The 25,756-nt window shown below is 35.1% G+C and overlaps 1 protein-coding gene across 13 annotated transcripts in view; it reads right to left on the bottom strand.

Annotated features, from left to right (window-relative positions):
* LOC308189070 (lipoxygenase homology domain-containing protein 1-like) overlaps positions 1 to 25,756 on the bottom strand; it is a 200,714-nt gene that overhangs the window by 107,026 nt on the left and 67,932 nt on the right. For all 13 annotated transcript variants that reach the window (XR_013945994.1, XR_013945995.1, XR_013945996.1 and 10 more), the window contains 11 exons: positions 25,210 to 25,383; positions 24,354 to 24,566; positions 22,265 to 22,442; positions 20,428 to 20,559; positions 15,319 to 15,521; positions 11,956 to 12,045; positions 9,695 to 9,827; positions 9,325 to 9,476; positions 6,602 to 6,756; positions 3,649 to 3,707; positions 3,284 to 3,328 (listed from right to left, as the gene is read on the bottom strand). Coding sequence is in view for 9 of the 13 variants with exons in the window: in XM_080578742.1 (XP_080434868.1) it covers positions 3,284 to 3,328; positions 3,649 to 3,707; positions 6,602 to 6,756; positions 9,325 to 9,476; positions 9,695 to 9,827; positions 11,956 to 12,045; positions 15,319 to 15,521; positions 20,428 to 20,559; positions 22,265 to 22,442; positions 24,354 to 24,566; positions 25,210 to 25,383 (1,534 nt within the window). In the remaining 4 variants the exon portion in view is untranslated. The remainder of the gene's footprint in view (positions 1 to 3,283; positions 3,329 to 3,648; positions 3,708 to 6,601; positions 6,757 to 9,324; positions 9,477 to 9,694; positions 9,828 to 11,955; positions 12,046 to 15,318; positions 15,522 to 20,427; positions 20,560 to 22,264; positions 22,443 to 24,353; positions 24,567 to 25,209; positions 25,384 to 25,756) is intronic.

Here is a 25,756-nt window from a genome sequence, read left to right as displayed (position 1 = left end):
TATACATCAGCAAGAGCTCTGTTTGCTTGGGTGGAGGCATGACATTGAAATTGGCATGAAAGAAATGATTTTGGAGAAAAATCTAAAACTAAAAGAGGACTTTTTAGAAAATCATTTTATATAAAGCTTCCCTGATGCTAAAATGTCTTCTGTCTCCAGAAAATGCACACAAGTTATGTAAGTATCTGAAAGTAGCTTAATATAAATCTAATTGAGGAAAAACAACTATACATAATTGGAAAATGCGTTTCTACATCTGAAAAGCTGGGATTGGATGCTCTCCACCTCTCTTTTTATTTCAGCTTTTGCTTGTGTGAAACAACTTCCACTTAGTGACTTTAATTCATTCTGTGCAAGGCAAACAACAAATGAAATACCAGCCCACAGTCATCTTATAAATAAATGCCACAGTGTACACTGCAGTTTTATTAATAGAAGGATGTCTGGTAGTGCCTGAATGAATTAAATCTGTTGTCTGACAGAAGTGTACATCTTGGGCCAGCCCCGTTATCCATTAGTAATTTGTCCCATGAAGACTGAACTGGAGCAAGGAAGTTTCATGTCCTGTTTTCCAAATTCTTGAGGTCTGGCTGAACCCTCGTTCTGAAAAGTGACAGAAGATTTTTGGATACACATAAGGAAGTGAATCACCATATTTTCCATTGAAACTTGTCAGTCTCCAGCTTGTAACAACCTCTTCCCTTCTGTGCCTTAGACAATTTAAAACCCTACAGCTTTCTCTATATACCCACTTTCTTGACAAAAGAACTATAGCACCAGACTACAAAAGGTTTAACATCAATTAGAAAGGTGAACAGCTTCTATACACTGAGGGCAGAAGCAAAGATCATAAGGCAGGAGGCTCCTTGCCCCTTCAAAGAGCTCATTTACCAAAAAAGTCAGCCTCTACTGTTTTCCAGCAGTATAATATTAATTTCTTTAAAATATGTCACTTCAGACTATGTGGCTGGAAAATAAGGACAACTTCATGCTTATGAAAAATGGTATAGACAAAGGATAAAATATGACCACTACTCCTCCAATACAGTGAAAAATTCAAAATTCATTCAGAAATAATCAATAATTTTAAAAGAGGCAAAATGAATTTATTTTATTTTGGACTTGTTCACTGTCTGATTTATCGTACCTCAAGTGTTTTTGATGGCCTTTTCTGTTCTATTATGCTCTCTCTAAGTCTCTCTTTTGTTAAGCAAAACAGCGTCAAAACAACAGTTAGTACTCTTGAGACCATATATTTTAGCTAGCTACAGTGCTGCCTCCAAAGGGTAAGTGTAGAATCAGTAAAACAGTCTGAATGCAATGCAACTCTCAAGGTAAAAAAGGAACCAAGCATCCCCCAAAAAATATGATGATAAAAAAAATTTAGCTTGTACTCCTCTATATTGACTTTGAGGCTTTTAATTTTTCTGAAAACAGGGCTTTGTGTTTGAAGGAAAATATAAGTATAGGAGAAGGATCCTAAATTTTCTTATCTCCTTGATGCCAGAAATTCTCATGGCATTCCTTCATGGTTGCAAATAAAAACTGGAAATGGTAAATATTGCAAACACGTAATTCTCGTTCTCTTTGGCATAAAAAGCTAGGTTTTGTTCTGATGAGGTAGAAGACCAATTGCTTCTTAATTACTGATGAGGATTACACACTGAGGAGAAAATAATATGAAAAAATGTTTAAAGAGATGACTTTCGTTTAGGATACATGGAGGAAAGGTTCAACCTGACACCAAGTGTATGCCCAGGGATGTCAGAAAATGGTACCTTACCACAGGGGATTTTCTAGATATTTTTTTCTTTTTTTTTTTTTCTTTACAGATTAGAAACAGTACAATACACTAGAAAGTTCTGCTGCCCAGAAAATAATTCTGTTTGAGAAAAAAAATAAAAAATAAAGACAGAATGAAATTTTGATATTTATATAAACTCATGGGAAAAAAAAGTGAACAAAATCTCAGGTCAGCCACTCATTCAGTAATCACAGCATTCCCATTAGGAATGGGATACCCAGCTTCAGGTCTCTTTCTCGCTGTTTCTTATTTCAGGAAGTGTCCCAGACATTAAGCTATTTGGTGCATATACTTTTGGCTACCCAACTCTGACTGAGGACATTTGCAACAAATCCATTTTATGTTTCTATAAAACAGACCTGTTTTGACAGCAGATAAGTTTTGCCAATAACAAAGCTGACCAGGTCTTCTGGACAGCACAAAGATATTTCTCTCACCAACTCAGAGTGCTGTGATCAAAATTGCAAGTCCACCTCCATTGAAGATAAGCCAATTAAATATACTCTTAATCTACTCCCTCTTGTTGTCATTTTTTTGTTAGGTTGATAAAGCAATTTGTGTCTGTTGCAGGTTTTAATATACATCCAGACAAGCGTAGCTTAAATGACACAAAGTAGAGATCTGTAAATTCAAGGACTCTGCAGACTGATTTGAATTATGTACAGAAGGATCTATAGGTGCAGGCCTCATGGAATCTAGGCAAGCAGAACAGGTAAGACACAAAGACTGATGAACAGATTGAAAATACAAACCTTCTGAAAAAAGACAGAAAGGAGCAAGGACAAATATAGTTTTCATTCAAAATAAGGATTTTAAGAAGAGAATGGGATTCGAATATAATTTGTAAAAATAACTACATACAAAATTTATAATTAATGACTTTCCATTGAGATGCCATTTAAAACAAATTATTTGTGTCTCCATGGATATAATAATGTATGAATAAACATTTTCAAACTTTCTCCTGACATCTTACAAATTGTTGTTCAACCTACAGCACTTCTCACAGCTGAGAAAAGGTTATGTGTTATTAAGATACATAATTTAATCTGCACTGGTTGTGAGGATGGAAAAGTCAACATGAACAAATATGAAATCACAAGTGAAACAGAAAATGTAAAGCTAATGATGAGTACAAACCTATATGTAATCCGGGAGAAAGAATCATGGTGTAAAATGTTAACTAAAAAAGCAGAAATTAAGATAGATAACAAGAAAATAATAGAAAAGAAATGTGAATTTCCAAGTAAACAGAGAAAAAATTAACATTATTGGAAAGAAAAAATACGGAATAAGAAAAAGCATAAATAAAGTAATTTATTATTTAAATTAGAATGTGAAGTTCAAAGTTTACTAAATATTAAAATAGTGTGCTGTAATTCATGTTTTAAAATAAATATAAATGGCAATAAGTGTGTAAAGCAATTAGTTCTGAAATAGAAATAGTCTTCATTAAAGACAGAAGACGAGAGTATTTACCATTTGTTTCTTGTTGCATTTTCAGCTGCTGATTTACTTGAATTTCTGCCAAAATATAACAAAAATGCAGTTAATAAAGGATCTATCCTTCAATGTTAAAGAAAAGATTTGAAAGAAGAGATGAAGGACATTTTGGATTCAAGCCTTCATGCCAATACAAGAAAACTTTCCGTCCCTTACTTCCTCACTAACACCTATATCCATCATGCAATATAAATACAAACTGTACTCTCTTAAAAATATAACAAAGGAAGCCACAAAATGGTTAACTCTGATATTCAATGTCTAAGTTCAGCCTAAATTTCTTCAGAGGAAGAAATTACAACTTATTGATAACACTTCCATAGAGTAACACTAAAACTTACCTTGAGGATACAGATCAATTTCTGAATGAATTACACCTTGGGACATAAATGGAAGCCACCTAAAAACAAGAGAAAAAAAAATATAAGAAAGCCAGTAGGAATCAGTTTTTTCTCCACCATATGGCAATATAAGTGAATTATCTACATTTTATTTTCATACCAAATACAAGGGGACAGCAAGGGTATACAACCTCTAAAAACTTCAGTAGCTGATTTGATAGATGTTAAAGTAGAAATTTAGGATTTGACCCAACAAAGAAATTATAGTTGTGCAAATGTAAGAGCTGTGAAAACATAAAAATATACCTCTGTCCCTAAGGGACTCATGTGGCACAATAATATTTATTTGTACAGCTAAAAAGAACATTGGGGGGAGGGGGGGGGAACAGTACTATAGTCTGAATGCTAATTATAATTTTTGTGTATCTATCGTGCTATATTGTAAATTCAAAGATTCAAAGTTCAGTGATAAAAACAAAGATGGAAACAAATTCTGCACTTCCTTTTTCTCCCTACCAGTTGAGGACAAATAGATGAGTCTGAAGAAATATAAATGAAGGCATATGTTGGCTAGGTTTCTAGTCTTGATACACTAGGCTAATGACTATTTTGAATCCTTTTATTTAGAACATATATTAGCAACTTTTTTAGTTTCCTCCTGCTTGGTAAAACCAACCAAACAACGCGCGCACACGCACACACACACACCGCTCTTCTACAGAATAAAAATGCATTAATTAAGCTTCTGGGCTGCTGTTTTTTCTTTGTTAGGCCCACTCCCATGGACTCTCCAGGAATGATCTAATTCCTTCAGTCTCCTATGAAGCCTGTCTGCAAACCGTCATAAACTGGACAGGTTGTATAGAAAAGCCCAGAGGAAAAGGAGCTGTCCCTGGCATGCATAACAGCAGCAGCACCGTTCTCTCCATAGTCACAGTTTCAGGTCCATGAGAGCCTGAGCAGGCTAACAAGAAGATACAAAGCTGCAAGTGTATTGTTCTCCATGTCCCTAACAACGACACAACACCATTCAGCCGTGGCACACATGCTTGCCCATCCCACCTGCAGAGGCCTCCCTTCCTTTACCCTCTATATCCAGTCACCAGGTTCTGTGCGGTTCTGTTGCTTACCAGGTGGTGTACATGCATTAAAGGTGCAAAAGTCTTTGCAAGTCTCAAGTGAGCAGTCTCTGAAGCCTCATCCCCAGACAGTGCCAGAGTTCTATTCCTGGGTGCCCCCCCTGCCCCTTCCCACCAACCCTACCTGACAAGTTCACACCAAGGAGTAGCATGAACCTGGCAAAGGACTGAAGAGACATCTGCCACAGCAGGTACAGGTTCAGCAAATAAACAAAAAATGGTTGTGACACCCTCAGGAAAAAGGTCAATGCAATCCCTGGCAAATATTCCAGCAATTTTATTTCCAGGCAAAAATAAATAGAGTCTTTAGAACAAAGACAAGTAGAATTATAACCATTTTCTAAACATTTTCCTGACAAATAAAATCAAAAAGAAATTCAAAGAGAATACCATTGTTTATTGTTTTTCAGTTGCTGTTTTGTTACATTCTTATTAATTCTCTCCTTTCTAAATTTCTGTAAAGAAACTTCTCTGATTGAGATTACCATACAAGCCACAAACTTATTTCACTGTATTACTGTATCACAACTAAGTCTTTAGGTGCCAAGAAATGCTAGATCAAGGACAATTCATAGGAACATGTAACTAAAATAACAAATATTTGACAGAATTCTGCAGTCTTTTAGGTTTCTTATTTTTGTCTTGAAAACGTTAACAGACCAATTTATGTTAGAACTAGTCCCTAAGAAGTAAATTTGGTCTTACTAGACACAGCTTACCTGTATCATATCTGATAAAACCTGATCACAGGTATAAACTGCAATCTCAAATGTTAAAAAGTAACTAAGATAACTAAGGCATAGTGTATAACTAAAATCTAGTGAGAGCTGTTGGATGTTCAGAAACTAGTTATCAGATTTTTTTTAATTTTTTTTTAAGTCAGATAAGATGGTGATATTTCTTTGGCTAAGTGAGCAAAAATACAGCATTTTGTTAATACTGTGCATCATAAAATATCAGTGTAAAATAAAACTGTGAGGCTGAAGATTAATATACTAGATTTCTGAAGAACAAAAATGCTTTCCTCCTGGAACAGAGCAGAGTGTTTCAGCTTTACATTTGGGCCCAGATGGAGGCTAGCCCTGAGCCCCAACACTGACCTACTTTAACCCTTTTTCTGTGGCAGTGTTTCCTTTTAGAAAAGCTATGAATGAAAAAGCTTCTCTCTCTCCTGACTGAAGCATATGTTTTAGAGAGTTTTAAAAAAGTAAGAGGGTATCTTTATTCCTCTTTTGAGGATGTGACACCTGGAGTTGCAAGAAGCTGTTCAAGTTACATAACAAATTCATAAAAATCCAGACAAGATAACTAGGCATCCTGCATTTATTAAGTAACATTTATTAAACCCTATTTAAATATTATTTGTTCTAGTGCCTTCTCACATGGTCACATTGTTTCTCTGTGCTCCCTCCATTTCCCTCAAATGATGCACATACCCATGAGATAGACGACAAAACTGAAAACTTAGACCCTTTTTGTGTGCTTTATCTTTTCTTCCTGAATAGGTAAGGCATGCTTATAGCACTGATCCTCGTATAATAAGGCTACACTGTATAATCTAGTCACCATGACCCATGAACATATAACCATGAGATCTAAGAATTTAATCTTTGATATCAACCATAGCCTATGAACTCAAGCAACTTATTCTGGAGCAACACATTTTGTGGTTTTTATACAACTGCACAATAATCCAAATCTGTTTTTTCTGGAAAATACTCATTTAGTACATTTGTTGGTATCATACTGTTATTGAAACCATAGATATCCTCAGAAATCTATCTTATATTTAAGATAATTCTTGTAAAAGCTACCTTTCGCAATTGAAAACATATTCCAAGTTGTTCTCAGCTTCTCTGACAATGACTTTATCACAGTACCAATACTGGGACTTAGAATTAGCCTCACAGCGCAACAGCACCTTCTGCAGTTTTCCAAGAGATACAGCTTCCACTTCAAAAGCATTGACCTAGGACACAGAGGAGATGGCATTCCATAACTTGCAAAACATTAATAAAGTCTGGAAGCAACAGTATTTTAAAAGCCTGATGTAACCCTTAACAGTGGCTCAAGATTCCTATTGATTTTACTGGTAGCTGGACTGTATCAAAGGGGTTGTATCCAAAAAGTCAAGTCTTTTGATTATGCATCAGACTAAGTGAGAAAACACAACTAAAATCAGAATGTAATAATAATCCCAAATACTTTTTTTCACCCATCATACAAAATGCTGCCTACTGCCCTTCACTATTATTCCAGTACCTCACTGTTTACCACAATTCTTCTCTAGGTAAGAACCAGTTCAGGCAATTATTTCCTTTGTTAAAGTTTATTTAAAATACGGACATTCTCATCCTTTGCTCTTTGTGGTCTCACCTCCTCTATTTACATTCTATTTTGCCTGAAGAAACTGAAGTCTGACATGTCACTGTTAATCGTTTAGACATGTGCTTACTGTTGGCAAAGACTGTTTTAATAGGAGCATGAAGTTGATCAGGTGAAAGGTTCAGGTTGGTAACTTTTTGTCATGGTAAAAAGCATATAGCTTTTTCTCCCTCCTTGTAACTGTCCAGATCACACTCTTCAGTAAAAGGAAAATGAAGGAAAGAACTACATTGGAAAATTCATGTCTGTAAAATTCTCAGTCCTTAGCAAATGGCAGAATTAAGATTGCCTGTGCAACTTTACTTCTTCCTTGTGTATACATGATATATGATCGCAAACTATCCTTTCTGAAGGATGCCATGCAACAATCCAACAACAACAACAAACATGCAACAATCCAACAACACACACCATCTCTTCTGCCCTGAAAGACTGTTATGACAGATGGGGCCCAAAGTCATGGATTAAATAAATTCAGACATGTTAGAGGGATTGCCTGTAGACTAAGGGAATTATATGTGTATATACATCAAAAGTCAAGAAAGGTGGTGATTAATTGGGATGTACTGGAAAGTGTGGAACCTGAGCATGGTGTAGGTGGTATGGAATAAAGGGTAGATATTGTCCCGATTTCAACTGAGATAGAGTTAGCTTTCTTCCTAGTAGCTGATATGATGCTGCATTTTGTATTTTTGATGAAAACTGTTGATAACAGACTGATGATTTAGTTGTTGCAGAGCAGTGCCTACACAGAGCCAAGGGCTTTTCAGCTTCCCGTGCTGCCCTGCCAGTGAGGAGGCTGGGGGTGCACCAGAAGTGGACAATAGCCAGGACAGCTGGCCCAGGCTGGCCAGAGGGATGTCCCATACTGGATGTCCCAGCTATAAAAACTGGGGGAGTTGGCCAGCAGGGTGGCAGCTGCTTGGGGTCTGCCTGGGCATCAATCAGAAGGTAGTGAGCAACTGCATTGCACATCACTTGTTTTGTATATTCCTTTATCATAATAATTATTTTCCCTTACTTTTCTGCTGTGTTAAAATGTCTTTATCTCAACCCATGAGGTTTTTTGGGTTTTGTGCCCTGATTCTCTCCCCCTTCGTTGTGGGGAGTAAATAAATGGCTGTGTGGTGCTGAGCTCCTTGACAGTTTAAACCAAAACAATCATGTTGTTCAAGTCAGCATTCAGCCGCCTTTGTCACAAAATGATATATCCCAGGCCCTGCTCTACCTCCCCCTACAATCCACTGTCTTGTTCACCCATTTCTATAACAAACTGTACTTTGAACCAGCCCCTTATTCCACTGATAAAAAATATGTTGAATTTTCCATCAGATCAGCTAGAATAATCCCCTAGACAACTCCATTTAAATTCTGAATTTCAATTTGAATAAAACTTCATACCTAATGCACTAGTAATGATGTAAAATACATATTCTAAAACAGTACATATACCTCTGGAGTTTTCCAATGGGTTATTACTAGTATTTTATATACTGCCTTTTGTTTTGTTTTTGTTCATCTAAGAGCCTCGTGCCATTTGTTAGATATGCAAGTGTTAATCCTCAATAGCTCACAAATGAAGTACCAGGCTTGTATCTTAGAAGGTCATAAGAAGGCCACCAGCAGAGCGAAGATTAAGCCCAGTAGTTCCTGACATTCAACCATACGCTACTGCAGAAAATCAGGATGATATATATATATATTACTTATGGAGGAGATCAGATGTAATTGAATGATGAAATAACTTCAAAACTGCCTTGCATTAATCTCAATACTATACTAATATGTGTTAAAAGAAGTACATAGCCAGCAGTTTACTAAGATCTGAAATCATGGAATGATTTCTGTGCACTCATTTGTAGCCAGCCATAACTCATTATACCTTGACAGAAAATATTTTATATTCACAGAAAGCTCTTCTCATTAGCTTCCAGGGGTTTCTTAATATAATTTTTCTTCCCCTTTACCTGCCTGTGGTTTTACTCATTCATTTATTCCTGGGTTCATAACATCTGATTTTCCTTAGTTGCTAAACCTCTGTTGAACATGTGAGGTGCTAAGTCCCTGATCTTTTTTATTAGGAACTTTTTAAGATCAATTAAAATTACTTAATTATGTTTACACAGCTAAGCAAATTCTTCTAAAGACTTACCTTTCCTCTCCGAAATTTCACTGGTATACCAGATTTACGCAGAAGTCTTAGACCAGAATCTCCTCTTTTTCCATAGATACACAGATAAACAGCAGAATCTGTATCAGCTTGCTCCAAGTCACCAGTGTAGACATAAACATGGTATAAAACAACTTCCGAACATAACCAAAAGAAAAATATGTTAAGTATGATTGCAAAATATGATTTGCAATTAATTTGCTGGAGTATATTCTCCCAAACTCAGTCTAACTATCTGTTTTTAAGATTGCTAAGACCACATTTATGGATATACAGCAGATGGAGTATAATTCAGATGACATTAATACTGAAAACCAAGTAACCAATATATATGTAACTGTGCAATACATACTTGGATAGATAGGTTTTCCAGCTTCCACTACTGGAAGTTCAAAGACAAAATCTCTGTCAACACTATTCTTTGACAACCATGTGTTTGCTGGAAAATTCAGAGTTTTCTTACTCATCAGATGTTGCAGTGTCACCTAAGGAAGAAGCAGTTTAACTATGACTCAGTTCACTCTCTTCAGTGTTTGGCTTCTCAACAACAAAACAGTTTCTTTAACTCTTCTATCTCAGACAAAAATAATGTGATCAGTAAATATGACACACAAAATTGCAGTATGAAAACATTTTCATTTTAACTGCTACTTTACTTATAACTAGAGAGGATCTTTATTCACATCTTTGTTATCTCAGCTGAAATTGCCAGCCTCTATTCTTTAAAAATGCCCTACACTTTAAAATTATCTTATTCTTGGAACAAACAAATCTATAATTGAAATTCTTTTTTTTTTTCTCCTTTACAAATGTCATCAGTTCTGATTTCTGTCAATGGACCACCTCTATGTAACACTGTTTGGAGTGGTGAAGCCTGAAAACATTCTAGTAAGTGAGGATAGGTGAGACTGAGCTTTTGGAAGTTGTGGAAAGATTGATACATTTTTAAATTAAAATGGTAACAGGATGAAACTCATCATCTATATCTTCCTGAATTTTGCCAAGGAGAGGATACTTTGGCAAGGAGAGGATGTGTTGAAATATTAAATCAATTCATGTTGTATTTGGCTCTTTTTACACCAGAAAAAAAGAAAGTCTGAGTACCAGCATCTTCTATCTATTCTTCTGAAGAATTTAAATTCTCAAGTTATTAGCCATGGTACATCATGATAGCTGTCCTACTTGTTTCCTATAACTGAAGCAGTGTTTCTTTTTCTTTCATGGCAGCAGTTTTTGTTGGTCTTGAATTATAATAGTGTATACTGCAGTTTTTCTACAGGTCTTCACAAGCAAAAGGAAATAAGTAGCAGAAAATTGTCACTCTGCTGTTCTGTTCTGAATGTGGATATAGCATGCATAACATTTGTGAACAAAATTATGAAAACATGTATTTACATTCAGATTCTAATACTTTGGAAATTGGGACAATATATGCCTTTATCTCACTTTTCCAATAAAATATTATTTTAACTAAAATGAACACTTCTTATAGCACCAAAACATGCATTTATTCTAACGTGAAATACTTTTGCAGCAGTGATCCTTAGTCTGTAATGTTTATTGGCAGAGCTCCCCCTGCTGATTCATAACAATAGCAAATATTAACTGCTTTGTCAGAAAACGCAGCTTTCAACGTAATTTGTTTCTTCCTGTGAAAAGAAATACTTGAAATCACAGTGTTACCCTTTGAAATTTGGACCAAGATGTTAAAGAAATATTCTGTAACCACCAGAATGGAAAGCAGGACTCCTGCAGCCATTTGAGCAACAGAAATATTTATATTTGCATTCAGTTTTGGTGCAGTTAGAGTTTTCAGTAAATGTCAAAATCTGTTATTACTCTGTAATTCTGGTTGTCTAAATTGGACTGAGATTATGTCTTATGGATACAAAATAAGAAATGGGAGATGAATACTTATCTGTAATCATGAAAGAAATTATGCATGGATGTCAGCGTTAGGAAGAATTTAGAATGAGTTTAATCTGGCAAATATGCCTGAATATCATGAGAAAAATAGAGTTAAAACAGAAGCAGAAAAGAAAAAATAATTCTAAATTTAAAAGATCGTGGGTTTTTTGTGTTTTTTTTTTTTTGTTTTGTTTTTGTTTTTGTTTTGGTTTGGTTTTGTGTTTTTTGTTTTTTGTTTTCTCCCTGAAAATTGTTATAATTATGAGCTATGTTTGGGCCAGTTAGAACCAGCCTCCTCTTCAGCAAACTTTCTTCACTCTTTGCATGCAGTTTTCATGGAATAATTGCTTCTCCATCATTTTCAATTTTTCATAGCTTGAATTTATAGTTAGGATCTCCCTAGCAAACACTGAGGAATACAGGCGAGCTTTTACAAAGCAAAACTTCATAGAAGCCATCAATACACTAAAATTTACATCTGCAAGCTCCATAAGTTAAGAATAATTTCAAAAAAAGTCCAGAAATTCAGTTCAGGTGACTTACTGCATCAATAGTTTTGTCATCCTAGCAGCCTATGACAAAGCAATAAGCATGTATCACAACCATCATTTTTTGATTCATGAAGCTAAAGCTTTATGGAGAGATAGGGTTTTAGTTCATATAAAAAATAATAAAGCAAAAAAGAATTTATCATAAAAATCTTACACTCTGTAAATTCCACTCTGACTGCTCATTTGGTAATTCATCGAGTTCAATTCTTATCTTGTAGATATTCCCAACGCTTTTTATTTTAACCTGAAATAAAACCAGAACAATACAACATATGACTACACAAAAATTGTATATAACATAATTTAAGTTTGTGCAGTAGAGGCTGCATGCTGATTAAGGAAGGCCATACCTTGCAAAATAGCACTGTATCTAATTAATGATTAAGAGATACTTCAGTCTCCTACACACATGGAAAAAGAGGCATCCCAATGGCAAGCATATGCCTAGGTATTCTATGCTTAGAACTATTACAGCTGTGAATCTTGGGGGAAAAAAATAAAAATTGTATTTTCTATCATCACATGTGAAATGACTCAAAAATTCAGTTCTCATTATGCACAAAAAACATTTGCCCTGTATTTCCGTATTTTTCCATGCCTTCAATTTGGCCCATATTTCCAGAAGAAAAAGAAAAAAAAAAAATAGTTACCTCACATGTGAAAAAGGATACATAAAAATGCATGGTTTATCTTTGCATGGTTCCAGATTTCTCTGAACCACTGTAGTATCTAAGTGTATAAAAACAGCACACATTTGACCATCAGATTCAGATTACATAATCCAGAAAAGAGACAGCTTGCAATTTGTCTAGGCAGATTTCTGTCTGAGCTCTAGTTTGACCAGATTTTAGCCTAATGAAATCAAGATATTTGCAGGGAAAATGATTTGGCGGATAATTAAACTCATCAAAGTTTGAAGATTTAAAAAAAGTTGGTAAGAGCCACTCATGAGAGAATAAATGTGAAAGTAAATCCATTAAATTACAGGCCACAAATTTTTCCATAACGCAGCACAGAAAAATGATCATAAACCCTGGTATGTGAAAGTAAGGGATAAAAAGCTTTTGGAGCCCTTGAAGAATAAGTTCTCAAAAGCTAGCAGAACATCTGCAAAACTTGGAAAGCCACTAATACTATTTTTGTTTTCTGACTCTCTGTGATTTGCACATATGCAATTTCTCTGCACTTTCAAAGTGCATTCTAGTGCTCTTACTTATGAGAGCTACTCCATGAAGTCTTGTTCTACCGCACTTTTCTGGAGTTTATTTGAAATCTAACCATTACTTAAATTGAACACAAGTTTTTAGATCATTTGTAATGAACTTCTAGGAAAGAAAAAGTAAAAGCATTATCATATTATCTTCAAGTAATAATTCTATTAATAAAAGCTTGGCAACATCCTATTCCATTCAATTGTTTATACAAAAAGAAGCTATTTACATTGTTCCAATGGTTTAGGAAATTTGCATTGTTCTGTGGAGTCAGATTCTCATATCCTTGCTCATGTTCCTTAATATTTCTTTATATGTGTAGACTTATTAACTGGGTAACTGGGAGACTTTTGGATTAGAGAAGTAATCAAGTAAATCAAACAAACTAGCCCCCTTCTCAAGTAATGTGAGATACCATCTCCCTCACAGAGCTGTTGTTCACTGAATATACATTACTGTCATGTTTTCTGCGTATTCTAATCAATCCTTCTTTAGACTATTTGGTTAACAGTTATATATTCGTTTCAAATATCAATACAAAACATAAATGCATTGGGCTTTGTCAAATTGCAAAGAATGACTTCTGCCTAAAACAAGCAGAGATTTCTCAGGAAAAAAAAACTTATATCCTTCTTGACATTTTGCACATGCACAGTCTTAAAAAGGATCAAACAGGCAGTGACTACTCATATGGGTAAGGTGAGAGAAGGAAGGCCACATACGAAGGGTTTTCACTTATTAAAATAGTTCTACTTGAATTTTTCATAGTTGTGCATACTGCTGATAAAGTAAAAGGTTAAAGAAAACTGACTCCAAATTGCCCAACTACCACAGGCTCTTGGTAGCTGTTTTGTTCCAAGAACTGCTGGCCAGAGCTATGATTGAGCTGATTACTTAAATAGTAAAATTTAGTATCTTTTGTTCTAGAAAATATAAGTAAAAATATATCCAGCTCAAGGATGCAAATAGCAAAAATATAATCCTTTAAAAGTATTGCATTCCTATCCGCATTTCAAGACTTATCATGCTAAACAAGTACAGGATAAAGTTTAAAGTAAAAATGGGGGGGGGGGAAGAAGGAACATTTACTCTTTTTTTAATTATTTTTTTTTTTTACCTTTTATTCTTTTTTTTTTTTTCTGCAGACTAAAGATTAAAAAGCACTTTGGTGCCATTTGCTGTTTAATGCCTGAACATAATAGTGTCGGTGTGATGCAAAAAAATACAGTAGGAGCCCCAGGTACTGTTAAAAAGATTCTGCTGTCTCACAAGATCATTATCCAGAGCACACAGCTATAATGTGCAATGTCTATTTCAGAGAAGAGAAACTGGTCCATCTCTTAAAAATGTATGGATTAACACTGTAAACATGCTATTACCCAATGCTTCTCATGAATTATTCAATAATTAAGAGAACAGGATTCCCCGTGGATCATAATATATAGCTCACATGCTTAAAAAATGAACATTACAGTCAGTTAGCTTCCTGTCTATGCCTTATTCATAGAGATTATTATTAATATTGACAGTAAAATTTTTGATTTGCGCCAAGATTGCATTAGAAGAGTGCAGAAAAAAAATTACACAAAATATGAAAAGTATAACATCTGCATCAGTTATCTGAAGACAGTGATGTGTCACATGCTTCTCAGACAGAAAGATTTACACAAAACAGAAATTTTAGCCCCTTTGTTAATTTCTTCTCAGCATATCTAGAAATAATCTTCCTATTAAAATAGAGGTGGGATTATTCTTAAATAATAGCAAAAGTTTTTTTTTTTTTAATGACATGATAACAGGTAGTTTATTGGTCTCTCAGTAATTTCATTGGTAAATCTTCTAGTATTCCAGCTATTTATAATATGGTGGCTGAAAAATGGCTCAGTTTTCTTCCTTAATTGAACTAACTCCACGATATCCATTTTATAGTATGCTTTGAAAACTGTACACAAGAACATTTCATTACTAAAGGTAACTAAATGATACACAAGCCTCACATCACATGTGATTTGTTTATGTGTGGATAGTTTCTGAAGCTAGTTTCAAATCAATGGCCTTAGAGAAATCAATTTACTCCTGCCATTGTCCTATTCTGACTACTATATCTGGTAGAGGGAGTTAAAAGAAATAATATTTCTTTCAGTGCTAACTATATGCACCAAGCTGATTCAATGCAGAATTCACAGAGATTAGATAGAGATTTATTTTATGCAGTAAACATAACAGAAAAACACTTCTTTTCACGTGACAGAATAGTCTTTGGAAAGGTACACAGTAAAATAATGTTCTTAGCCTTCATTAGCTACCTGAAATTCATCCTCCTGCCTGGGAAGAAACAGCTGCTTCCTGTTGTCCTTGCCAAGAGTTATTGGTCCAAATGCTCCTCTGTCTCCATATATCCAGAGAGTGACATTTACTTGAGTTCCTGCATTTCCTGTCATCATTGACACTTTCCATTCATCAGCTGAAGGAGGGGGACACTCACCACCTTGGGGATTTCTCATTTCCTCTGTGAAATACAGAACATTAGTGGGAGATGAAAATCGACATGAAACTGCCAGTCACTGCTGTAACTTCAGCACATAAGGAGACCATAACAGAGAGGGGATTGTATTTTTTCATTGCAAGTAAGATAGTCTGAAAAGGTTGATTTATTTTTCTTGTCTACACCAAAATGTACTGATTGGGTAAGGTACAACACTCAACTGGAAAAGAACAAGTCTCCCTCATCCTATTCTTTATATGTATTCTGGTTTAAAGTAAAGATGTTGTGATGTAGAATTATGGCCATTAGATTAACATTTCTGGGTCCTTACATTTAGAAATGAGTAGAATTATGTGCAAATGTTCTTCCAATGTCTTGTGTTGGGAGATTATAAACAGAAACATGTCCAAAAGTAGAGACAATTTTAATTTCAAATCAAAAAAAAATGGTTTAGGAATTTAACTTTCTTCAAGTTAAGTATTAAATACTGTAAAGTACTAAAAAAAAAAAAGCACAGTATATCCTTGCCAACCATACTTAAGTATACAGTGTCTGTGTTTGGGCTGAGGGAGTTTCTGCATAAATGAGACAACAGCAGTGCAGTACCACTTTATGAGCACAATTCACAGCTTTAGTGACTGAACAAATATAATTTCAGGAAACATATTTAACTTGAGAATAGCACCTAGTGATCTTTTGCATACCCTTTAGATTAAAAAAAGAGTATATGTGCAGAGATGTCAAATGACACCACTGAAGTATGAAAAAGTAGACGCTCATGGGGTGAAGGAAATTAATTTTGAGTATTTTAGTCAAAGTGGAGTTTGCAAACATCAGATATCTGGAACAGTAATTTTCAATAATGGCACCACTATAAAGTCACCTCTACACACTCCTCTCCAGGAAGTCTTCTCCAAAACAGGGAGCTCTTGCCCTCCAATACTTATAATCTGTTCTGACACAAGAGGTAGATTTAAGCCCTGAGTTTGAAAAGATGAACCAACATTCGCATATATACTGTGTCCTTCAAGGATTCCTAAACAGTTCTTCATTTGGCCTTTTCATATGGCTGCAAAGAGAATATGCTAACTATAATGGATGATAGTAATATATAGTAATACATACAGTTAATATGTTAACTATAATCTGCACTGCAGATTAATTTTCTTTTGTATCCCATAACTCATTCCTCATCTGTTAAGTGGCTTTCTATGAACCAAGCTTTTTGAGGCCAGAGGCTCTAAATGTATAAATTCACTTAGGATATTGTGGAATTCATAAAAGCCACTGATACTGATTTGTTGAAGAATTCCCAGTGCATCACTATGCATGTCCCTGCTTCACTACATGTTTTGCTATCAGAGCCCTTTGGTTTTTTTTATTTGCTTGATTAAAATGCTGTACTGGCTCTGGCTGGGATTTTCTTTTTTTTTTTTTCTTTTTTTTTTTCTTTTTTTCCTGAGATAAACACAGTTTAATAAGTGAAGGGAAAAAAATCTAACACAAAAAACAAGTGACGCAAAAGCAATCACTCACCACCAGTGCACCTATACTCAGTCAGTCCCCAAGGAACAACTATTTTGGAAAAAAATCCTCCCCAGTTTTTATAGCTGAGCATGACATTGTTTGTTATGAACTACCCCTTTGGTCAGTTCAGGTCAGCTGTCCTGGATGTGTCCTCTCCCAGCCTCTTACCCACTCCTAGACTGCTCATTGGTGGGGCAGAGTAAGAAACAGTGGAGGCTTCAGTGCTGTGCAAGCATTGCTCAGAAATATATAAAGCATTGATGTGTTACCAACACTGACAACATCAGTCTGAAATACAGAAAACAGAGCCCATCCCAGCCAAACTCACTACAAACACTAAACAAAAAAAAAAGCTATGCCTATGGCAAAGACTTGTAAAATTCACTGGAGTATACTTTGTTGTTAGTGATAAAACAAAAGTTTGAAGACAAAATGGAAAGCCAATTTGAATCCTTGGGACTTGCTTCTTACAAAACATTTATGAGCAACAGATTCTTCATGGCGTATGGCTTTCAGTAACTGAAGTAGAAACTAAAGCAAACTAGTTGCTTTGGTACAATAAATATTTTTGAGAATTTGACTGTTTAACACTCTTCAAGTAACACTACTTTCTGTAATTTGAGTTTTCTAGTTCCTACACTGTAACTCTGAAAACACCACATCCTACTCTTCAGGTGTAAGTTGTGACCCACAGGTATTCCCCAGCAAACAGATGAAAAGTATCATGAAATGCCCAGGCAGTCAAGAAGCATAAGGAATCACAGGCTGCTCTGTATACTAAGTGCGTATATATATATATATAATAGCCCAAGTACGTATATATATATATATAATAGCCCGAGTTCCATACTTGGGCTATTGTTACACAGAGTACCTACTGCAAGCACAAACTACTACTTCCTGAAAACAATTATAATGCACGAACAATTCACAAACTTGGAATGTTTTTTGCCTTGTAATTTACTGGCACTCTTACAAATGGAAATCAGTCACATTGATTTGCTACAGGCTAAAAATATTCCAATCTGAAAAGAGGATTTGATGGTTACTCTGGATTAGTTATGGGATTTTATACACTTCATGGCACTGTGATATAATTCCATTGCGACAAAAATTCATTCTGATAGCCCTTCATGAGAATGCTGGAGAAGTCACAATCCTTCCCACAGTTTCATAAAAATTACTTTGCTGTTTTATTTACTTATCCCAAATCTCAAACAAAATGAGAGTGATTTGGTCCCAAAATACCACATGATTGAGAGATGCTTTTGAAATAAAGCATCAGAAAAATGAGTTTATAGAGCAGAGGCTTACGTATTGATGTATTTTATTGCACTCTTGTGTATCATCATTTCCAATGTAAAACTAATGGAAATGATGATCAGACTTTATTTGTGTCTTATTTAGCTTTGTAAATAAAATGTGTTAAAATTATTAGTAACTAACAGTATTCCAGACATATGGGAAAGGAGCATGCAGGGTATAGAAATCATTCCTCAGACACACAATTTGTTAATGCTGAACCACAAAGTTGTTCTCAGTGTCACAGACTGTGTTTACCTTGTAGAAGCTAATGGCATCTCTCTCCTTACTTTGACTAGCGTATGCACTCTCATGTTTCACTATTGAAATTTAAGCATGACTTCAGAAACAAAAGGAACAAGCAAAGGGGAAATCCACAATACCAAGTCATTTGGGAAATCCTGTAAGGTCCAGTCTTGCTCACTGGTTGATACAGAACATGACACAAGTCTATATTGTCAGTAGGGCTCTTGATTTTGTGTATGATAGCAGATTTAAAAATCTTTGAGTTCAGTTTTTCATGTCTTCTACTTCATCTCCTCCATTCCTAGCCTTTCTGTGATCTTCTAATCGTGTGTATATATATATATATATATATATATATATATACGCTTTCCGTTCTCACTTGGGCAGTACTTTAGATCAGTCTGCAGTCTATAATGTGGTCCCACTTCATTTTAGCTGGTATGTTTCTGACTGTCACTCTAATCCTCTGTTCTATGATCTATTAAGTGAATGATGGTATGTCCCAGCATCTCTGTAGGGTACAAGTGTCTTGAAGAACAGAGAACTGACATTGCAACAATAGAAGTCCATACTGCTGTAGCACAGTTTTCTGTTTGTTTAATCCTAAACCAATTATTATTTGTGAAAACAACAACCAAGAAATAGCTATTAGCTAGCAAATGCTGTCATAAAGAAGGTGGCCTGGTCAGCCTAACAGCTAATCTGTCCTGAGCTTGAATAGTATGTCTACTGCTGGATTGCATAGTAACTACAAACATCACCGTTTGCTGAATGTCAATTCTATAAAAAAGTAAATGAGTATTTAATGAATATCAATTAAAAATTTGAAGGCGCACCCCAAACATCGAAGTCAGTTAACCTTTAAAGTACTCTAAGTGAAAATATCTTACAAAATATGAGCATTTTCTTTGAAAGGTAGAGTGACTGATATTTCTACTAATTTTGAATAAGCAGAGTCCACATGTATGAGTGTCAGAAATACTTCTAAAAAAGTGCTATAGACTTTACCTAACCAATTTTATGGTTGATATCACTTCTTTGTACCTGACCCTAAAAACATCCTACTTTTTTGATAACAGGTTTGATGGTTTGTGAATTTGTTGCCATGAGTTTTAAATTCAGCATATCACACTATGTGATGACAACCCACAACATTTTGGGAACGCTTTGTGACACAATAATACAGCATGAGGTCTGATAGACTGGAAGCTGAAGATAGTTGTTTTGAGCTAAAAATAGAAACAACACTGTCAGAAATAATCCATACTTGTGTTTGAATTTGAGCAGAATGTTTTGTTTCAACTTAATTTATTTAAAATACTTCCCAGTATTATACCCTATGAACAATTATTCCATACTTGGTGTCTGATTCACATTGACAAACTCATCAGATACAGTTTGAAATAGCAGTCTGAACATTATTTAAGTATTCTTAACTTCCTCAACATAGATATAAAGCTAGCATGAAGCACACCAAAATCTTACTCTTTCCCCCAGTGAATTATAAAGCAGAAAATGTAAGTGAGAGAAATATTCTATTGCTTTCAGTGAGATTTGGATTGTGCTCTTTATGATATCGGCCTCTTAATTTCCACAGAAATAGTCCTTATGATAGATGATCATGAATTTGAAAAACAGTAATGTGGAAATCCTCAACAATTACATGCTGATTGTTACCTAATCAATGAACCACATTCCAATGCCCTTTTGAAAAACAGTAACTGGTAATGTGTTCGTGTTGCATATATGCATAAGTCAACGGTCTAGAAAAGCTGAGATAAGTAACTGAAAACATACACGGAAGGACAACATACTAAAACGTTGTATCAAAACTAGTTTGTTAACTATTACTTACTTGAGGGTGGAAAAGTTGAGGGGGTTTGAGATACTTGCTTCTGGGCTTTTGCTGGTTGGCGTTCAGATTCTCTGAAGCCTTTCTTTTCCTGATTGGGTGCTGCAGATGTTCCCATAGGCTTTTCCCGGCCAACTGAAACAATCAAATGTAAATTCTGTCACTAGCTACAAATCATTTGCTTTTTCTGCTCTGAAGCTTCCCACATTTTCAGTGACAAACAGTAATAATAGATCTCTCAATTGTTCAACACAATAGACACCAAAGTCTTTTCTCTGTGTAGCGCAGAGCCACTAGTAATAGGCTTTTGTTGTTAGCAGCATGCTGCAAGAAGTAGAAAAATTATGATGTAGCGATCCATTTACTGATTTGAAAATCTAAGTAGCAATTTAACATAGATACATGAATGAAATGACCTACTGAAATGTAGTTTTCCACAAGATGAGCTTCTCCATTCCCCCAATATTTCCTTTCCTAAGAGTAAGAATGCTGAAAGAAAAACTGCTAGAGGCCATTTCTGATAATATGAACTAGCAAACAGACAAATCTTGGTTGCTCTAATAGAAAATATTAGCTCCTGCTGCCTTCCTTTTACTGAGTAACAAGGATTTGGAAGAACTCATGCCTGTAACAAAGTAACAGTTGGCTTTATTTTAATAGCATCAGTAAGCCCTGCTTTGTTGAGAATTTCCATTGAAAACCTGCACTTCCAAAAAGGTAACAAAGAAAACCCCTTTCCTTTTGTCTACAAGGACACAGTGACTGAAATATTCTTGTCACCTTGCAGCAAGTAGGGACTGAACGGTAAGGATGCCATTACAGTGACTTTGATAATGCTTCTTTATATCTTGGTGACAATATACATAAAACAGAATTAGTAATAAGACAGGTTGTATGTTACTTTCTCTTTGCTGATCAAAGCATTCAAGATGAACTTGTTCTGCTTGTGTCTTGGAAAAATCTGAAAGAATTCTGAATTTTGAACTGATGTCCAGTTTAACAGTTTCATTAGATGTTTAATTTCTTGATCTCTGTGGCTTTGCCCACCAGATAAGTATATAAAATAAATAAAAAAATAAAGATAGTATTTCCACTGTTTTCTACAGTTATAATCCCAGCCAGCTGGCTATGAATTGTTCACCAAATTAAACACATTTTTCTCCTGAAGGAGATGGGACAAAGTGGTCCAGAGTGTGACAGGGCTCTTTTCTGAGCCCTAGCTAGTCAAGTAGAAGAGGTCAGTCTAGTAAACAAGCCTTTTGCCTGCAAATAGCTCTCAAATTTGACTATGGGATAAAAGAATCACATAATCAATATACTAGTCAGGGACAGTACATGTATTAGCACCATTAAAGAAGAAATGATACTGAACACTGCCAAGAGTACCCTACTTGTTTAGGGCATAAGGACATTTTGTAAGTCTACGTAATGCATTTTGTAAGTCTTCTGTTTTCCCTATAAAAACAGTAAAGAGTGATATAACTGACAGCAAGACAGTATCTCCCAGGCTTCCATAAACTTTGGCCAGAATGGGGAATAGACCCAGGAAGTCAACTCCATTTCTATCTTGTCACCTGTTTTGACTCTCATGCTCAAAAGATTATTTGTTCAGTTAAAAAAAAAAAAATTCTTCTGCATCACTTACTGCTATAAAAGGAAAGAAATGAAGCAAAATTAACTAGCTACATGGGAGACAATGTGTAATACAATAGACTTTTCATCTTTAAAATTACTAAAACAAGGAAAATAGTCTAAATAAGCTTTTATGCTTTTGTTTTGAATTTTGTCAGTCAGAAACAGTAACCACTAAGGAAAAACAGAATATCAAGAAACCACATACATTTGATGATCTGTGGGTAGAAAAAAATGTTGTTCTCTCCAATGTTAATGACTGGCTTAGTCTGACCATCTGGTAGGAGACCAACATACATCCCTTTATTTCGCACTGATTCTAGACTTACAGATCCAGCTTCAAAATTTTTCTCAATTTTAAAATGACAGTATTCATCACCCGTGCCCTAAGAAATTGAAAAAAAGAAACATAAATTCAATAATTACATTGATATATATAGGCAAACTGGATGTTTCTTAAGACTTAAATGTTACTCTCTTCTAACGACAATTCAGATTAAGTTTAGGTACTTCACAGTGTGCTGCACTATTACACACACACACATATCCTGCATCTTGGCTCTGTTTAGTCGTTTGTGACCAAAAAGACCAAGCACATAATTCAAGTAAGTGAAAGAACACATATGAAAGTACTCTGAATCATGTGAGGATTTAGGCAAAGTCTAGGATATATTCAAAGGAATTTCCCACTTAATCAGCTTTTAGAGGGTTAGGGAATGTGAAAATATCCATTTCAGACAAAAGAGGATATGTGTATGAATTAATACATAGTGCAGATTTGCTAATCCTACACGATAAAACAACATTTATCAAATATATTTTTCTTTTCACAAACTACTACTACCACTCACTCTTAACATTTTTTCTGCATTTTATAGCATTTACATTAATTTTAAAGCCTTAGTCAATCAAAACCTCAGATTTCTCCAAGGATCAGGCTCTTAACAATGATAAGTGGGTATGTTTGTGGATTTGAAAGTACTGTGCACACAAACACAGCTATCACTGTAACAGGGGCTAAGGCACTATGATTCAACAAATTTTCAGAATATGAAAACCTTACTGGACAATAAACAGGAACAGACTATAAAAATTCCAGTTTAATGTGTCTCAGAAAGAGCATTCTCTCTCATATATTACAATTTTAACTTCAAAATAAAACTTCAAACTGCTAGAGAGAAACTTGTAGGCTGTCCATGAAAAACTCCTCTTCATCCATTGGTGAGGACGCTGCTAAAAATGTACAATATTCAGAAAGCCTATATCCAAAATGTGGATCAAATATTCTGATCTCTAATTGGAATATATTTGATTCAATGGCAAAACTCTCATGGATCTCAGATCTGAGTAAGTAAACAGCTCTATTTCACACTCATTTGGGTTAAACATCCAAATAAAAATTAGGAGTAATTTTGAGAATTTTCACTCATTTTAACACAACCACATTGCAAAAAGTTAGCTCTGCATGAAGTTGTTTAAATCTTACTCATTAGTAGTTTTTTTTTTTAAAATCATCAATTTATTTAGATTAAATACCAGTTTAAACCCCTCAACATGTTTGTATTCTGTCACATTCAAAACAGTTATATCAGTTCTTATCAGCAAACTGACACAGGATTAATAAACACCAAGTCTAATGAGTCTTAATTATTATTTAATAATGTTCCTCTCTCTGTTTTTGTTTTCTCCTCTCTCAAGTGTAAATATGCATTAGTTAAAGTCCAATTAGGTGGACAATATTATTGGTCCAAGAATTAGAATATTTTAGCCATCCTCCAAACCTAGTTCTATTCCTCCATATACAGCCTACTTATAAGTGGTGAGGTATTTCAAGAAAAATCTGCATGGCTGGTTGACAAAATAATAATTAAAAAAAAATCAGGTTCTTAGTTTCAGTCAAAATAGAATCATTCAGTTAAAGTTAGGATGCCAATATCACTCCAACATCTTCTAAAACAAACTCCCACCAGTATAAAAGTTTAAAATAATGAAATTAATACAACAGAATCTTGACAGAGTCATCAGCCATCAAGCAACAAATAAATTTTAACTACATACACATTCTCAATATTTTAAAATATAATCATATTTTCACAATTAAGTGCAAAAGGGACCTGATAGCTTTTATTGCTATATTTTTCTGTCTTTCCTTAGAAAATGAAGGAAAAGATCTGAAAAATCTTAAATCCAAACAATACTTCCACCACATTTTTATCCAAGCAATTAAAAATTATTTTCTCTTATCATTAACAATCTAATCAAATTATCTGCAGAGGAAAATGCAAAGAACTGCTTACTGTTCCATTACACTGGCCATCTTTGATCTTCAGGTACATTCTTGGGTTTCTCACACTTTCAAACATGCAGACTCCAGAGCCGATTTTATGTACTTTCCAGTAGGATTCCTGCTGCTGCTGACCTGTTCCACTGCAGCTCCCATCAGGTCTGAGGGACAGAGCCTGGCAGAGATTTGTGTTGAGCAGAATGATGGCACCATGATGAAACACACCCTTCAGATGAGAGATAAGAAGCCCTTTGTCAATAGCACAGCTTTTCTCCACGTTTATCTTTGATATTGATACTGTTCACAGAGGTTATTTTAAGCACTTTTTCATGTATTCCCATGTATAAAACATAAGAGAATGTCCAAAGTAATTCAAGCATACATCCGACCTTTGTATACTTGCTGCATTCTGTGCAGACACCAACCTGAACAGTAGAAACCTTTCACTGCTCTGCAGCTTCCCTGCTTTTTGTCTTTCAGAAGCACAGCATAACGTTCAGAGCACAAGTAGTGTGGCAAGCTAAGGAACTTGTTCTCTTTTCAAATTGAGTAATTTCCCATGCAAGCCCTCCTGTATGTACCTACCTTCCTACTTTTAGAAGGTTTTCTAAACATTTTGGAGTGACATCTTTTCTTTCTCTGTTGCAGCCCACCCTGTTTGCATATACCAGCTACAGTATCGTCATCGTTTGCCCCAGGAGAGCAGTAAAGGAAAACTTCCAGTGACGCCCAGTAAACTGTAGTTTAGCTCCACCTGGTGGGCGAGGATCACTCTTTCAGCCTGCAATCCTCGAATCTGATTAGACGTGATCTACTTTTGTAACAGTAAATTTTAGAAAAGTCTTCTTAATTTCTCTCCCCCATCTTACCTTGACATGCACAACAAATTCTCTGGACAGTCCAGCATATCCTGTTGTGTCATCAGCTACTTTGCCTTGAAGATTGAACGTAACTGTGTGACCTGGGTTCCTGGCTGACTCAAGAATGGCAGAACCATTTGGTTGAAGGTGAACACGGAGCTCACAGCAAGTCTTGTCTTTGCTCTAACATAAACAAAGTAGTAATAATAAGTTATATGAACTATTAAACATGGTAAAATCCAAAACAGAGAGGATCATGATATAGTTTCTGCTTATTTTGAGTTTCCACAATACTATTACTCTAGTCTTAAAATGTCTTCCTGTTTTCCAGATTCACAGTCCTAATACCGAAGTCTAAAATTGTGGACTCTGTTGCATTTCAAATCACGGAAACAGTTCACCTTAAAATGACACAAATCTGAAACTAACATGAAAGATACCTGGATATCTCAACTGGAGACAGAGTTAGAGTAACAGCCAACAGACTTGGCAAAGATGGATGGAATGTAACACTGACAGGAAATGAACTAGTTTAACTATCTGCTACCCTCATTTG

This window comes from Anser brachyrhynchus, assembly GCF_964034855.1.
Source record: "Anser brachyrhynchus genome assembly, chromosome: 2".
Classification (NCBI taxonomy): domain Eukaryota; kingdom Metazoa; phylum Chordata; class Aves; order Anseriformes; family Anatidae; genus Anser; species Anser brachyrhynchus.
Note: the sequence above shows the minus strand (reverse complement) of the source record. Positions and strands in the feature narration are given on the sequence as shown.